Genomic DNA, 18,434 nt, shown 5'->3' on the forward strand with positions numbered 1-18,434 from the left:
CCCTGCGCCCACCCACACAACTAACTGAACGGACACATTTCTGTGTATTAGAGGAACACTGGTCAGTGTTCTAACCAATTTATCTGACCCTTTAAAGATTAGTTGTCTCCTGTATATCAAATAACCAACTTCTTTTTTCCTTTATTTTTATCAAATGATTCACATTCTCATCTCAATTCAACAATATTACTGAGCATTTATTATGCATTAGACACTTCAGGGGAGACAATAATCAACAGCACACAGTCCTTGCACTCAAAGCATTATGAGCACTATAATCACTGCCTTTGGGATAAGAATCCTAGGAACCCTTCTTTTGGTTAAGTTTTATTTATTAAGTCCTAGGAAATTTACCACAAAAGGAAAACTCAGAATAATGCCTCTGACCCTCTCCTCAGGAGTCTACCAGAACACTCAATAATATACAGTCTGACATGAATTATCAAGAGAAAAACAGTATTCAACAAGCCTACTGATTACAATTAGAAAATTTCTACCAAGTAGGACTCAGAGTTGACTCAAGGGCTATAACAACTATTTCTCTGATTCACTAAGTGATCTTAGAAAATGATCTCTTGAATTCTTTCATTTATAAAAAAGGATATCGGGCTTCCCTGGTGGCGCAGTGGTTGAGAGTCCACCTGCCGATGCAGGGGACACGGGTTCGTGCCCCGGTCCGGGAAGATCCCACATGCCGCGGAGCAGCTGGGCCCGTGTGCCGTGGCCGCTGAGCCTGCGCGTCCGGAGCCTGTGCTCCGCAACGGGAGAGGCCACAACAGTGAGAGGCCCGAGCACCGCAAAAAAAAAAAAAAAAAGTTTTCTTGGTGTGTACAATTTGAACATCATGGTTATCAAAAATGAATCTGGGGCTTCCCTGGTGGCACAGTGGTTGCGCGTCCGCCTGCCGATGCAGGGGAACCGAGTTTGCGCCCCGGTCTGGGAAGATCCCACATGCCGCGGAGCGGCTGGGCCCGTGAGCCATGGCAGCTGAGCCTGCGAAAAAAAAAAAAGAAAAAAGAAAAAAAAAAATGATATCATGTATAACATTCTTTAAAAGTCTAGGCTCTGCCAGTTTTAATCTCAAAAGAAGGAACACTAACAGGAATTCAAGTAAATTTATATCATTTTACTTTTTAAAAATGCATTAAAAAATAGAGCTGATACTGACTTACATTACATACAGGATAAAGACAATGAACAGGAAATGAGAGCTTAAGAAGCTAATTAAAGGCAACAAATTAGCTTATTCTTCATCTAACTCAAAAGAATACATAAAGGTATAGGAAAAATATAAATGGGTGTAATTTTGCTCTCCTCTGAAAAATGGCTACAGCATATTTCCAATCTATTAAATATATTATGAGATGAACTTTCTAATCATTCCATTAAAAAACCAAATTCACTACTTGTAAAAAACTTTTGTTGAACCGTTAAAAATGCCATCAAGATAAAAGTTTAAGTAAGCCACAGACAGTAACCACTTAAGAAGTGTTCAATGTACATTATAGAGGTCAGAGGAGAAGGATAAATCATTTGCTCATATTATACTACAGAAAATTATTTAATTTGAATAGCTGATACTTTAAAATACTTGCAAGGCACAAGAGAAATAAATCAGTGCAAAACAGGTCAAAACAAATTATCTGAAAGCGTATAGAAAACATTTTGAGTAGAAACAATGTTTTCTATGAGGGCAGATGACAGAAAATAAAAAACTAAGGAATACTATAATTAGAAACACTTTATACAGTTGGATTTTTAACTTAAGAAAAATCTAAAATAGTATATCCAATCACTTTTTTAAAAGGCCATAAGAACATAAACACAGTTAAAACAACAGATCTCAAAACCCCAAAATAACAAACTCCTGTTCTACATTACAGTTGGTTAATGTAAAGAGTTTGTAATGAAATCTCTCATTTATGGATCGTTATGGATCTGCCCCAAATCTTCAGGACACCTTCTCCACATTTTGAACAGAAAATTTCTGTTCAATAAATGCCACCATTAAGATAGAAAAAAGGCAAGTAACAGATAGGAGGAAGATATATGTAGTACATGTACTGGATAAAGGACTTAATTAGCAGAAGATAGAAATAATTCCTACAAATTAACAGTAATAATACAAGATTTAATAGGCACTTTGCAAGGAAGGATACCACAGCCAATAAAGGTATGAATTGATGCTCAACCCCATTAGTCATCATGGATGCAAATTAAAACCACTATGCAATGCTATTTTACATACACCAGAATGACGAATATGAAAAAGACAAATAATATCAAGTGTTGGTGAGAATGTAGAGCAACTTAGTATCCAATGTAAATTGGTACAACCATATTGGAAAACTTTTTGACAGTAACTAAGATAAATGTACATGCTTCAAATTAAACAGAGGCCATCTAACTGAGGTGCCCTTAATGCTTTAGTAACTGTAAGCAAACCAAAATCTAAGCCTGTAATGCCTCAAGGGTAAAAATCGAAACCTAAGGACAGCCAATCATAAATAGCCAATTAGCCTTTCCCAACTAAAGCAACTGCTTAAGCTACAGCCAATCAATATTTCCTTGCTTTGCTTCCACCTCCTCTGCATAAAAGGCTTCCCCTCAGCTCCTATCAGTAGAGCTTTTCTTACCACTTCTGCTTTGGTGCTGCCTGATTTGGATCAATTTTTGCTCAAAAAAACTATCAAAATTCTTAATATGCTTTAGTGTATCTTTTAACAATATGTGATGACTTTGCAGTACTACTCCTGGGTATATACAGAAATGCATATCTTTGTTAACAAAAGACACAGACAAAATTGTTCATAGCAGCATTATTTCTAACAGTAAAAACCTACAAACAACCCCAAATGTCCACGAACAGTAGAAATAAATAAAATGTGATATATCACACAATGGAATAACTTAAAGCAATGAAAACAAACCACTGCTACATACAACATTGGTGAACCTCACAAATACAATGCTGAGCAAAACACAGACAGAAAACTATATGATTTTATATATAACTCAAAAACAGGGCTTCCCAGGTGGCGCAGTGGTTGAGAGTCCACCTGCCGATGCAGGGGACACGGGTTCGTGCCCCGGTCCAGGAAGATCCCACATGTCGCAGAGTGGCTGGGCCCGTGAGCCATGGCTGCTGAGCCTATGCTTCCGGAGCCTGTGCTCTGCAACGGGAGAGGCCACAGCAATGAGAGGCCCGTGTACCCCAAAAAAAAAAAAAAAAAAAAAAAAAAAAAAAAAAAAAAACCAACAAAATCTATGGTGTTAAAAATCAGTATATGGTTAGCCTAGGGAGAGGTAGTGACTGGGATGGGACTCAATAAGACATATCGAGTGCCTAATTTATTCTGGGTGTTCATTATGTTTATGTTATAAAAATTTTTCAGCTATACATTATAACTTTCCTGTACTTCAAAAAAAATGAAGTCTTAAAATACATAAGCACTCAGAAAAAATTCACTGAATTCAAGCTCTTTAGTTTAACATAAGGCTGCTCAGCAGCCTTATGGCTGCTCCAATCATCTTTTTGGCCGTATTTTCTGACACTCTACTCCTTGTTCCCAGCTCTGCATTCTCCTAACATTTGTCCTTTGAGTATGTGCTTTGTTCTGTCTGATATACCCTTTGCCACTTGACAACTCATTCCCATATTTTACTCTCTGCTCAGAGGTCTCCTCTGTGAAGCCTTTAAGACTCCTTCCACCATTTTCTGGACACGCACAATGATTTGGGCAAGCCTCTAGCTTAGTAGCACTTACAGTATTTTGTTTATGTGTCTGTTCCACTGGATTGTGAACTCCCTCTGAGAACAGGTACTGGATTTTCATTTTTGAAACTCAGTGGCAGCACAGCACCTTACCCATTCATTCATCATACCTACCATGTGAAATGCTCTGTGACAGGTGTCTGGAAATACAGGAGCAAGCAAGCTTCTCAGCAGCTTATAGTCTGCTATAGATGGTACTCAATAAAGCAAAAAGACAGGAGCAGTAGAGAGAAAAGGACACATAATGGGGACAGGGACAAGCAGGTAGAGGTCTTTATGGAATAACACTGTCATTTCTATGGTATTCAACACTGCCACTAAATATCTGAAGCTTTGTTGTGCTGTTTTAAGGCTTAAAAGGGAAATATTTCTTAGCATTTGTCCTTGGGATTGAATGAAATTAAGTAGAAGGTAGAATTTAAGCCACAGTAAATCACATCATCTGTTATTTTAAAACCAAGTGGCATAAGCCCCTGTTATAGCCTGTCTGTTAAACAGGTCTTTGATTTTTTTAACTAGTTTATATCAACTGTAGTTAAGAGTTATGTTTTGCTATGAATTGTGAATATTTTTTAAATAATCATCTTATACATTATGTACTTATATCTATAAATCTTTTCCAGAAATGTTCAGATTGACAAAAAAAAACCATAGAAACACAAAATACCTAAACGAGTTGGTCTACTTCACCGAATACTGCAGCTTCACAGACAAATTTTTGTTTTTAAATATTTTTTCACCATCCTGGAGGGCCATATTGTTTTAAAGAAATGGGCACTAATATTTCTTTCCTCTTATAAAAGGCTCAGAACCAGTCCAAGAAGAGTGCTTTTTGCAACCTTAAGATTTTTCCGGTAATTTCTTAAAAGCATTAACAATTAAAAAAAATGAAAAGACAGTATCTAAAGATGCAGGTACTCCTGTTTGATGATATTCTAAATGTTCATGATAGCACTTAAGGGTCACTAAGCTCCATCAGTGGACTGGAAACTGTTTTCTCTTCCTGTCTACATAAATTGATGCATTTTCCCCTTAAGGTTTATTGTACTCTTTCCCAAAGGAACAATGCATCCATCGACAGTGCCATTCAGTTACTCTTATTAATAGCAATTAACTGCACAGTGTAATAGGTACCTTCAGCAAACATAATGCCCACTTCTATAGGTCAAACTGTTTTTTAAACATAATTTGGCATATCATTTTATTTTTTAAATAGCTTTACTGAGATGTAATTTACATATGATAAAATTCACTCATTTTAAGTGCATAGGTCCATAAATTTTGACAGATGTATACAGTTGTACAACTACCCCACAATCAAGATATAGAACATTTCCATCACCCCAAAGAGTTCTACTTCCCTCAGTTCTATCCCCGGGCAGCTGATTTGTTTTCTGGGCCTACACTTTTGCCTTTTCCAGAATTTCATAAAAATAAAATCACACAGAGCTTCCCTGGTGGCACAGTGGTTGAGAGTCTGCCTGCCTGCCGATGCAGGGGACACAGGTTCGTGCCCCAGTCCGGAAAGATCCCACATGCCGCGGAGCGGCTAGGCCCGTGAGCCATGGCCGCTGAGGCTGCGCTCCACAACGGGAGAGGCCACAACAGTGAGGGACCCGCGTACCGCAAAAAAAATAAATAAAATAAAATCACACAGTAGGTAGTCCTTGTGTCTGCCTTCTTTCACTTGGTATAATGCTTCTGAGATTCATCCAAGCTGCTTAATGTATCAGCTCATCCCTTCTTTTTTTTTTTAAGCGGTACTTGGGGCCTCTCACTGTTGTGGTGTCTCCCGTTGCGGAGCACAGGCTCCGAACGCGCAGGCTCAGCGGCCATGGCTCACGGGCCCAGCTGCTCCGCGGCATGTGGGATCTTCACTTCCCGGACCGGGGCACGAACCCGTGTCCCCTGCATCGGCAGGTGGACTCTCAACCACTGCCCCCTGCATCGGCAGGCGGACTCTCAACCACTGCGCCACCAGGGAATCCCTCACTGCGGTTTTAATTTGCATTTTCCTAAAGATTAAAGATCTTGAGCATTTTTTCATGTGCTTCCTGGCCATTCATGTATCTCCTTCGGTGACATGTCTAGATTTCCCATTTTTAGTTGTGCTGTTTACATACTTATATTGTATATGTGGTGGATTAAAGCCCTGTTATCAGATACACGTTTTACAAATACTTCCAATCTGTTGCTTCATTGTTCTGATAGTGTCTTTCAAAGAGGAAAAGTGTTTAATTATAATAAAGATTTATCAATTTTTTTCTTCTGCAGTTCTAGCTTTTTGCATTAAAAAGAAAATCTTAGCTAGCCCAAGGTCACCAAGATTTTCTCCTGTTTTCCTTTAGAGTGGTATAGTTTTAGTGCTTATATTTAAGTTCATAATACATTTTGAATTGCATATAGTGTGAAGGAGCTCAAAGCATGTCACCCCAAGATAATACCATGTTGTCATATTGATTATTTTGAGTTAAAGGCACCTGGGAAACAATAGGTGTAAGAATGGCACTCTGACCCTCCTTTTCTTCCTGAAAGCAGGAGATACAACCCCCATGTGAAAGGTACCCTCCCTGTGCCAGGAGAAAGAAAGCCATTCTGATCACCAGAGATAGGGAATTTGGGGCCAAGAAATCTATACAAACGAACCTTCTTAAATTAACCCGTATCTTCCTAGTTACTTCTTCACCATTTACTACTCCTAGCCAAAAGTTATTTGCCTTGTCAATTCTTCACAAATTTATTGTTTCTTTGTCTAAAAGGTATACAAGCTTCCTGCTCTGGTCATTCCTCAGGTCTTCATTCTCTGGTACAGACACCCATGTACATGTAAAAATTTAAGAAAATTTGTATACTCTTCTCCTGTTAATCTGTCTATGTCAGTTTGATTCTTAGGCCCAGGCAGAGAACCTAAGAGGATAGAGAATTTTTTCCTCCCCTACAAGGGCAAGGTAAGAGTCAGTAACTCTTTTTTTTCCTTGCTTATGGATATCCAATTGTTCCAGAACCATTTGTTGAAAAGACTATCTTTTCCCCACTGAATTACCTTGGGAGTTCAGAGCAAGTATTACTCTAGTATTAATTTATGCCCACTAATAAAGTGTAAATCTTCTGGCTGATGGGAATATGAACACTTCCCAGACCTGTGTGAAACTTGCTAACTGTTCAGACTATTGCTTTCCTGTGACTCTTTCCCTGCTCTTGTGGAGTTTTACCCATAACACGTACAGATCAATATTCTGGAAACTCCTGCAGGAAGAAAGCTGAGTCAATCTTAGGGCTCTCTTGTTTGTTTCCCTTCTCTCAGGAATCACATGTGCTGCCTGCATTGTCCAATGTCTACAAATACTTGTTTCATACGTTTTGTCCAGTTTTCTAGTTGTTTACAGCAGAACAATTCCTGCAGCAATTTTCTTGAATATCGGTCACTTTATTTTTAAATAGTACAGTATACAGGTAATTCTGAAAGCTTAGAGAAAGATTAGTAATCTTTTAAGTTTAATTTCTCATTTTAATATTTTGCTGCTCCTCTTTCTTAAAATCTATGCCCTGGTTATCTTTCTTAGTTTTCCTATTTTTCCTCCAATTTTTCAGTGCATGAATTCTTTGTAGAGACCTGTCATATTCTTGTATGTTAATTTCTTCAAGTAAAAACTGAGTTTCATTTACTCTTCATGAAATGAGCATTTTAAAATAAAAAAAAATACATAAATCTCACATTAGTGATTAGAAAGAAATCCCCAAAAATCTAATAAGAGTTTTCTAGTACTGGAAAAGGAAAGTATACACCCTCTCTCTAAGCCTTTAACACAGCAGAATATCCTACATCAATAACAAGAAAACACCTAAAAGACAAGTCAAAAGCAACACTGGTTTCCCTGGCCATTTGCTCAGGACCACCTTCCTGGACACTAATTTGACTCACTGCTCTCTGCTCTTGTTTCCCTGCCTCTCTTGGCCGTGGACTTCATTCCCCAGCCCTCCTAAGCACTGGTGACCCATTTAAATTCCTTCCTTGGATTAGTATCCTTGCTGAGAGTTGAGGCAATTGAGGTCATCTCAACTGCTTCTAGCCATGATTCCTTTGATTACTGACATCACTTGTAATTCTGGAAAAGAAATACTTCTCTCATTGGCCCTGAAGAACCTTCTTTACTTTGGCAAGCTTGCTAGTCTCATTACCAGAAAAGGGAGATTGAAACAGGAGAGTACTTCCTACAAGTCAACAACAACAAAAAACTCAATTAAAAAATGAGCAAAGAACTTAAACATATCTCCAAAGAAAATATAAATGGCCAATCAGCATACGCAAAGATGTTTAATATCACCAACCATTAGGGAAATGAAAATTAAAACCACAGTGAGGGAATTCCCTGGTGGTCCAGTGGTTAGGACTCCATGCTTTCACTGCCAAGGGCGCGGGTTCAATTTCTGGTAAGGGAACTAAGATCCTGCAAGCCGCGTGGCATGGCCAAAAAACAAAAACAAAAAACCCACAATGAGCTATCATCCCCCAGCCATTAGGATGGGTATTTTTTTAAAAAAAAAAAAGACAGAAAATAACAAGTGTTGGCAAGGATGCAGAAAAACTGGAACCTCTGTGCACTGCTGTCAGTGGTAACATAAAATGGTGCCTCTGCTATGGGAAAGAGTGTGGAAGTCCTCAACACATTAAAAATAGAATTACCATGTTATGCAGCAATTCCACTTCTGAGTATGTATTCAAAGAATTAAAAGCAGATATTTGTAAACCCATGTTCATAGCAGCAATATTAACAAGACCTAAAAGGTAGAAGCAACCCAAATGCCCATCAATAGATGGATGGATAAATAAAATGTGGCAACAACATACAATGGAATATTATTGAGCCTTAAAAAAGGAATGAAATTCTGGTACCTGCTACAACATGGGTGAAACCTGAAACGTCATGGTTAAGTGAAACAAGCTAGTCACAATAGGAAAAATGCTGTATGATTCCACTTATGCAAGCTGTCCATTGTAGTCAAATCCACAGAAAAGGAAAGCAGAATGGTGGTTGCCAGAGACTGGGAGGAGAAGGAAATGGGGAGGTATTGTTTAATGGGTATAAAGTTTCAGTTATGCAAGTTGAAAATATTCTGGAGATTGACTGCACAACAACATGAATATACTTAACAATACTGAACTATACACTTTAAAATGGTTTGGATGTTAAGTTTTACGTTACATGTATTTGACCACAACTAAACACACACACACACACACACACACACACACACACACACACACACACACACACACGAGAATACCTCAATGGGAGTCTTTGGTTAAGGTTTCTCTAATATAAGCTACCCATCAGGGCATTTAAATAGCCCATTAGCTTACATGGATTGCTTCGTACCATGAACAACATACACCAAAAGAGTGATTAAAAGGAGATTTGATGAATTCCAACCCACAGCATTATTTAAAAAAAGAAAAAAAAAGTGTATTGGAACTTAGGAGGAAAATCTAAGAAAGAACATTAGAAGCCATAAAATAAGGTACTACGAAAATTCCATCAGTTGTAAAGATGGAACTTCTTTACAACTTGCCCATATTTGTCAGTTTTTTTAGCCCGTATGTTATCCTATAGTGATTGGCAGTTAAAAATCTAAAGAAAGGATTAAAGAAAACTGTATGTTTTTATTTAATGATACGCAAGTATGTTGAAAAGATTATGTCCTTCCCAACGGACAATCCTAGAGAGAAAGGAACCCCTAAGACATGGAGTAGGCTGCTGCAACTTCAAACATCAATACAGACTAGATCATTGGGACCTGCAGAAGGAAGACAGGAATCCCTGAAGAGTCCACAAGGTCAGGAGCAATCCTTGAGGTTTACTGACACAAGTGTTAGTGTCTTCTTTAAAAGTTGTTCAAACATGTGATCTGCAAACCTGTCACTGAAGCACTAACAACTGTCTTCTCCTTCAGGGTTGTTTCTTGGTGTGTGTTTCCAGCTGACATAATTAAAAGAAGCTCTATTTCTAAGTCTCTGTCAGGGAAGCCTCAGTGGGAATTTCTGATCCCCACATCATGTTACTCCCAGCAGATACTAATACTGTGGAGACACATTCATTCAACAGAGCAGGTCAACTGAATAACAATGAAAATCGGTCCTTCCAGTGAGGGTGCTTATGCTGATCCTAGCTGTGATGGGTGGCTTGCCAAGTACCCTCTTCTGAATGCAGAATAAACATATCGCCAGAGAAATGGGAGGAAAACTGGAAGACCATCTGAGTCCTATCCCTCAGTTTTGGGGTAGGCCAGTGGTTTTAAAATAATATGGTTAGTTGCTTATCTGTACTGCTTTAATACCATTCAATATATAGCCTATGAGGTAATGTGCTGCATGACTATTTTCAAATGAAATTGCTAAGTGCATACTTAACCCTATTGCTGAAAAAACAAACACGCAAACAAACAGGAATGCTGGTTTCTATATTGCTCTGAAAACAAGAGAACCAACTTTCAAGTCAGAATCCTTGAAATATAAAATGGTTAGCTACATTTATGCCAACATTCCTGAAAGCTGTTAACAGTAACATTACTTTTGTGAGTTAGGGAAATATATGGCTGGTCTACTTACTCTAATTTATGCCTATCCTTGAAAGTTAATAGAATTCCAATACTAAATAAGATCCTAAGAGACAAATTAATATTCCCTTAAGAACGAGGAAATGTTTTCATCTTCACAGGTAAGATTTAATTTAAATTTTTTGTAAGTTACCTGACAACTGAAATGCTATAACTATACCTGTAAATTGAAAAATACTATCAGATAAAGAGAAACCACCTTTTCTTTCTAGTAAAAGGAATCATACATTTTCTTTCCTTTGTCTAGAAGTCTAAAGTACCCCAAGTTTCACAGTCACATGATAGTTCCATGAATGTCAGTATCCAATATGCACTCATTTACACAAAAACAGCTTTTCTTCTGCTGTTACCAGCTGAGTCATGTTGAAGAAAGATCAAAGTGTACCTAACACTGAGAAACACTGCTTAGGACTTGGCTATGGCTGTAGATGGAGCCTCTTGTTATTTTAGAAAGGATCATTTTCTTATTAAACCTACTGCTAAAAAGACCATATACTGATGTGTTGCACATTAAATAGAACTTACAGACTAATGTCACAACTGCAATATATTATAAGGTGACTGCTCTCCATTGATCCAACCCTTCTAATAAAAACATCCCTGAACATTTCTCCCTCAAGACAAGGAGGACTACTGGAGATGAAGCATGCTTATGAAGTCCTTCTGTGTTAAAGTCAAAAGACCTAAAAACAGCTTAGCTTTGTTATCAATATCCAGCAGGTAGACAAGGCATTTTGGTTTAGGTAAAGGTTTTGTGGAACTACTTTCTGGAGCTCAACTGAGTTCATAAAAAAACTGTGCAGTGGGCTATGTCACCATCACAGAGCTCTGACACCCCTCAGAGGCTTCCGTTTCACAAGAATTCACCACTCTCATGGCAGAAACAATCTATACATTACCTTCAACTGCTCTAGGGCAAAAGATGAACCATCTCGCTGTAAATTTTCAATAATCTGTTCCACCGTATTGGCTGAGAACCAACTATGAAAAAAAGGGAAACATAAGATTTCAACAATGTGCAAGCGATTTCTTCTTTCCATGATAGCAATGAGTCTAAACACAGGCTTCCCCTAAACCCTATTTCAATAATGAAAAAATTTCCAACCTATATTACAGGATGATGAAATAGAACATTGTTTCTCTGGGTATTTGCAGTCTACCTTCACTAATGGGAAATAAAGCCTACCTTTTCTCTTCTGCTTTCTTGCTTCTATTATACATAAGTAAATGATGTCTTAACTGTCAAAAACTGATGCTTCTAAAACGTAATGATAGTTGCCTCATTTTCCAACAGTTTTCCTCCTCTTGTGTTTAAGTCAGTCTGTCAGTCTCTCAAATCATTGCACAAAACCTTTTGCTAATCAGCTTGATAAGACCTTCAGAGAAGATGACTTTACAATGATAAAAGATAAGTTAATTCAGTTGTTATTTTCTAGACTCTCTTCCCCATTAAAGAAATGTTTTGCACTAAAATGAATCAGCATGATAGATTACTTAAATATAATGAGCTTATTTCCCCCTGAAGGAGTGGGCAGGAAGCTACTTTCAAAGGTAACTAAAAAAAACATTGCATTATCTGATCTCAGAATTTGGTACATTATCAAACACAGCACAATTACAGTGTTAGTAAATTCAATTTAATATAGTCTTTCCAAAGGAAGATATAATTGACGCCTCTCTTTAAGTACCTGTTTATTTTGTCCATGTGTTCCTCAAGTATAAAAGACTTGTCTTGATCAATCTTGGACTGTTTGAAAATAAAAATCTTTAATTAATTTGAAGCAACTCAAATTTTAAAAATTCTTAAAATTTTCACCATATTTAATGATATATTTTGTGGCAGATTGTAACTTTCACTCAAATTACATCCAGTCTCATAAATAACTACTACCATATGTTCAAAATTCAGACACTATGTATTACTCCAGACTAGCTCTTAAAACTATCAAAAGCAAAAAATGTTCTTGTATTTTTATTTGTATGCCATTATATATGATTATGTTATCATTAAAGCGTGTCAATGAATTTAAGGATTTCAAGGGACCTGAGAAGTCATCTTGCCCCAATTTCTGTCTGATATAGAAATCCCTACCACATCCCCGATATCCCCGCAGCACTGACCTCCAGGGGAAAAAAAACACTGCCTCAGAAAAGAACTCAGAAGTGCTTGAACAACTCTAATTAGGATTAAAAAAAAAATTTTTTTTGAACCAAAAATCAGCCCTATCGTGTTTATAGTTCTAGTTAATCCCCCTTGAGTTAATCTTTTCTCACACAGTGCAGTTTTGAGTCCCCTCACAATCCAGGTCCTTCTTATGTACAAATTCCAGTTTATCAAGGTCATTCTTAAAGTGTGGTACATGTACATTAGCTGCAGATGTGGCTGAATCATAGCAAAGTACAACAAGGTTCTGCATACCTTTGTTTTGGATACAATGCTTTAAATAACAGGACTAACTCTAGGTTAGTTTTGGGGCAGTCCTATTATGCTGTGATTTAAACTGGGCAGTTAAAACTTTTTTTTTTTTAAACTGGTGCCATTGTAAGCTACATTTCTCCCATCCTGTACTTATGAATTTGGTACCTTGGACTGAAATACAATTATCTCTATTGTGATACTGTGATTTAAAATAAAAAATATGTATTTGGTCTTCATTCATACATTTGGCCTTTTGTTCCAGGCTCACAGCTCCCAAAAACCCATGAAAATCCCTAAGTAGATCACCTTTTGTTACAATATTTGGTCTTTTGTCTTTGGTTCCTGAAATAAAGGTGAAATGGCTGTCTTTTGTTATTCACAACAAGCCCCTTTCAATCACACCTTTGTTTATGTTACTGAGGTGACTATAGGAAAGCCCTAAGGATGGGGGCTGGTTGCCAGGGGAACCAACCAAGGGAAGTTGCAGTCCCATACTCCACTATCTAATCCCACACCTCCCCTGTCTCCACCTCCAGTGAGGGGAAAAGGGCTGGAAATTGAGTTCGATCACCAATGTCAATGATTTAATCAATCATGCCTATATAATGAAGCTGTCATAAAAACTCCAAAGGATGGGGTTTGGAGAGTTTCTAGGTTGATGAACATGCAGGGAGAGTGAGTGGTTCACCCCAACTTCATGGGGACAGAAGCTCCTGGGCTCGAGGCCCCTCTGGACCTCACCCTATGTATCTCTTCATCAAGCTGTGCATTCATATCCTTCATAATAAACCAATAAATGTTAAGTGTTTCCCTGAGATCTGTGAGTCATTCTAGCAAATTATCAAACCCAAGGAGGGGGTCATGAGAACCCCAATTTATTGCCAGTCAGTGAGAAGTACAGGTGACAACCTGGGATTTGTGACTGGTGTGTAAAGTAGGGTCCATCTTGTGGGACTGGGCCCATTAAGTTGTGGGATCTGATGCGAACCTCAGGTAGACAGTGTCAGCATTCAAAGGAATCATAAGACACCCAGCTTGTGTCGTGGAGAATTGCCTGATGTGTGGAAAACCAACACGTCTGGAGTCAGGAGTGTTGTGAATGTGGTAGTAGTGAGAAGGAAAGGAAAACACATGGAGTGTTTCCCCACACATCCATCGAATTTCACATTTTTACTATTAAACAGATAACTCTGAACTTGAAGTGTTTTTTTCTTCACAAACATGTTTACCTAATTTAACTTAGTTTCTTAGTTTCAAATCAGTCTGATCAAAACACCATCAACATTCTCATCCAAATCACTGAGGAAAACACTGACTAAGAGAAGGCCAAGATGGCTTCACTTACAGCCTAATACCCAAACATTTAACAGAACTCCTTGGGAAGGCGCTTCAACCCCCCACACGCTATAATCTATCCCACGTTTCAACGTAAGAGACTGTCAGATGCTTTGACCAAATCTGAAGAAATGCTCACATGCTCTGTATTCATATTCATACACTAACTATTCAGGGCCCGTGAATCTGTACTCATGTTCTTCAGTTCTGGGTAATTTGCGGGGGGCGGGGGGTACCATTTCTCTAAATATTTCCTCTCCTCTGTTACAAATTCCTAACAGGTTTGGACCTCCTGGAATAATACCTGATTTTCTTTTCTCTCCATTTGCCACCTTATTATCCTCTTAGAGTCTTCCTCATCCATCAATTTTAATCTAATCTTTTGTGAGGTTTTCCCCCATTTCGCTGTCACATTTGAAATTTCTTTTTATTCTTTAACTATTTCTCTTCGTAACATCTATTCTTATTTCACAGATGAAATATTTTCCTCTTATCTGAAGATAAAAAAAAAAAAACAACCAAACCTATAATTGTTAGGGTTCCTTCTTCTCCTTGCATTGCCTACTTCCTTCAAGTACATTTTTTATTTTTGCCAATCTCCGGTTTTTAATGCCTGGCAATCCTTGTTATTCTATGTGAAGCACTAAAATTAGGAAACTTTGTGTGTAATGTCAATTGCAATTATGGGGCTGTCAATTGTCTGATGCATTATGAGATGATCAGGCCTGGATGTTTTTTTCATTAGAGGGGTACACGAATGTCAATAGCTACAGGTTTTCTTTTGCTTCTAATGAACTGCTTGGGAGTGGGATGGTGCTACTGACTAAATGTTTGTGTCCCCACAAAATTCATGTTGAAATCTTAATCCCAATGTGATAGCGTCTGGGGGTGAGGCCTCTGGGAGGTAATTAAGGCAAAAGGATGGAGCCCTCAGGATGGGATTAGTGCCCTTATAAGCAGAGACCTGAGAGAGCTCACTTGCTCTCTGCTGTGTGAGGATACAGCAGGAAGGCATCCATCTGCAAAACAGGAAGAGGTCCCTCACCAGGAACCTAATAGGCTGGCACCTTGATCTTGGACCTTCCAGCCTCCAGAACTGTGAGAAATTTCTGTTGTTTAAGCCACCAAGTCTACGGTATTTTTGTTATGGCTGCCCAAACTTAGATAGATGGTACATAAGAGTTCTGGAAACCAACTAGGAAAACAGGCCAGAATTCTTCCCATTTAATATGTTCTGCCTCTTTTCAGTAGAGCACCTCACCTATCCCTGCCCTTAGCCAGCGAGGCCTGTCAGAGGGAGCTGGTACCCTACAAAGAGTCTACAGAAAGAACTGGCTTACTTCTTACTGGCTTCCCCCACTGAGTTCAGTGTTCTCAGGTCTCAAGTAGTTGCCCTCATCATTCCACTTTCAAGCTTCCAAAATCCTGACATCTCATGCCTGCCACTGTCTCCTTTTCTGTTCTATTTCTCTTTGTGGATTCCTGCCTTTCTTATTCCTTTACTACAATTTTAGTGTGGTTTCAGGAGGGAGCATATATGGCATCTATCATGTTTAACTAGAAGTCATGTAGCATTTTTATAGATTCTTGGCTCTTAAAAGAGAATTTAAGTTAGACAACAAAAGGAATTAAAAGAAAACACTGCAATGTATGTTATTATTATATTTCGATATAGACCAGCGTTTCACTTTAGCAGCTCCATAAATAGCATCAACACTGAACCTCCATTACACAAATGTCACAGTGTGTTGTAAAAAGCCCTTGCAAGGGCCAATCACAAGGCTATGCGATGAAATTCACCAGCAATGAGAAAACAAGCTGTGTAGTTGCATGTAAAGAAGTCATCTTCTCAGATGGCCATCCTAATGATTGTGAAGCACTGATACTCCCAACAAGCTTTAAAGAAAATAAATCCCAGTACATTTATTTATACCCACAAACTATAATATTCACCAACTGCTAATTTTTCAGTCACTTCCCCTTCCTCATGAATTAAAATCTGAGGTTAGAATACTGACAAGATTACCTTAGCATGGTAAGTTTCTAAGACATCTGCAATATTTTCTTCTGAAGGAGATTTCAGGGCTAACAAATCTTCTTCTAACATGCCCAACTACAGGGGGGGGGAAAAGGAAAACATTTAAAACACCACAGCAACACAGAATTTTTTTTCTTTAGAAATCTTATATTCTTTTTAAAAATCCTTGTCTTAAAATTATGATGCTCTCCCTTCAGCTGAGTCAATGAAGGCAATTTTCACTGAAGTTGAAAGCACACACATTCCCACAAAGTAAATGCTGCCTTGCAAGGAATGGATAAAGACGAAAGAAATTGAAGAGGAGAAACAGAGACATTCATCTTTGTTTCCCTCTGGCTATTGAGCACTTGAAATGTAGTGTTGCAACTAAAGATCCCAATTATAAATTTTATTTTAATTAATTTTAACGAAAATTGCCACATGTGACTAATGGCTACTGTAGTCAATGCACAGGTCTATAATATAGCCACACTTAACTCTTGCATGGCTATTAACATAACTGACACCATTGGGGGCCCATACAGTTCCTCCTGTCCTTCCACTGACCCTACCCAGGACTGTACTGTGTGGTAAATCACTTCTCTGTCAAGGGCTTTGTATCAATAGTTAATAGACATCGTTTTTAATAATCATTAGGACCAGGTGGCCTCCGTGCTCTGTTAGTCCCCAGACAATGATGAAGATTCTCACTGACGTGTTTCCAGTGCCCAAGAGACGAGTTACCCATATTCATAAATCCCAACTTAGGACTGCATGTCCTGTTTCCAAGCACACATCCCCATACCCGAAGGTCAACCATAAAACTATCCCAGTGGCCCCTCAGCAGTGCAGAGTGCAGTTGCGAATGCTGCCAGATCACTGTCCGCCCAGTGCCACCCTGAGCATAAGTTACCCTATAACAAACCGATCCACTGATTATACGGAGCCGCCTGCCTCATTTTTTGGTCTCAAGATGCCGTCTCAGTTCGGTGGGTACTTTTCGTTCCCTCTGTCCTCCAACAGCTTTCCCCCTAGATCCCTCACATACCTCTTCCTACACTCAGCCAAATGGGCTTTTTACTGTTTCTAAAACACAGCTAATGCTTTCCTACCCCTATGGGACTTGCTCATTAAAGTCTCCTCTATCCAGAAAAACTTCTCCTGACAATACTTATCTTAAGGCCCAGCTGAACTGCAACCTCTATGAGAAAACTTCCAGTCCTTTCTTACAAGTAAGCTCTTCCTTCAATGGATTCAATCCATTGAATCCTTTCTTTGTATTCTGTTTGTACACTTACCATACTTTACTCTGTCAGATGATGCAGATGTTTTTTTATCTTCTGTACCCACCTCTAGCCCCATTCCCAATGTGTATTATTCATTTCTGTTATCCACTACAGGCCCTGTAAATGGTAGTCTATGCACTGCATATATTACTGGGCAATCTGACTAAGAGAGGAAAGGGTTGTGGATCAGCTCTCTCCCCCATCCTTAACCAAATTCCACTATAATCAAGGGTGTCCCTCCAGAGCAAATAATGGAGTACCCATGTTTGCTTCCTGTTACAGCTCAAGGGAAGAATGAGACAGCCACCTACTCAATGTGCCCAAGGATGCCCATAAAGATCTAAAAAAGAGAAAGATCTGAAAATTCAGGCAAATGTGATGGAAGGCCCTTGTAACAGTGTAAGGGGACAACTTTCAACTTTGTATACTGCATACATTTTAATCGCATTCCTTCCCCTATCCCATAACACCCCTCTCTCAAGATCAGAAATCCATGGGTTTCCTGGGAAACTGACTTTACCCCACAGTTCCAGGGATGGAGCACATTAGCTAGGATAGATTAGCCAGTGTATTCCACCCACCCATGTAGTTCAGGCACAAGCCAGTCCAATAAGACTGAGCTAGCCAGCTGAAGCAGAAAAATCCCACATCTCTTGCTGGGAGTTCTGAGGCAAAACCACCTTGAACTGGGCCTTCTGTTACATTTAACACAATGACTTTCAACTGCTATTATAAAACTGCCGTCCTCACTGTGGAGATGGGAAAACTGGGGCTAAAGAGGCTAAATTCAAGCTAGGATTTAAAACCAGGCTGTCCATCTGCACATCCTTTGCCACTGTGCTATCCTGGGCTAAGAAAACTGACCGTGCTGTTTAAGAAAAATGTTTTAAGACCAAGGTAAGTAATATGTGTCCCTTACAACAGATACCCTTCAGAAGAGTTTTTTTTTTTTTTTTTTTTTTTTTTTGCGGTACGCGGGCCTCTCAC

General features: G+C 38.7%; 1 protein-coding gene across 2 annotated transcripts in view; it reads right to left on the minus strand.

Moving 5' to 3' along the window:
• The window catches only part of HIBCH (3-hydroxyisobutyryl-CoA hydrolase), a 90,271-nt gene that overhangs the window by 10,967 nt on the left and 60,870 nt on the right, over positions 1 to 18,434 (minus strand). For both annotated transcript variants that reach the window (XM_028480128.2, XM_007104440.3), the window contains 3 exons: positions 16,171 to 16,257; positions 12,079 to 12,137; positions 11,290 to 11,371 (listed from right to left, as the gene is read on the minus strand). In XM_028480128.2, coding sequence (XP_028335929.1) covers positions 11,290 to 11,371; positions 12,079 to 12,137; positions 16,171 to 16,257 — 228 coding nt within the window. The remainder of the gene's footprint in view (positions 1 to 11,289; positions 11,372 to 12,078; positions 12,138 to 16,170; positions 16,258 to 18,434) is intronic.

Source organism: Physeter macrocephalus, chromosome 2 (assembly GCF_002837175.3).
Source record: "Physeter macrocephalus isolate SW-GA chromosome 2, ASM283717v5, whole genome shotgun sequence".
NCBI classification, from domain to species: domain Eukaryota; kingdom Metazoa; phylum Chordata; class Mammalia; order Artiodactyla; family Physeteridae; genus Physeter; species Physeter macrocephalus.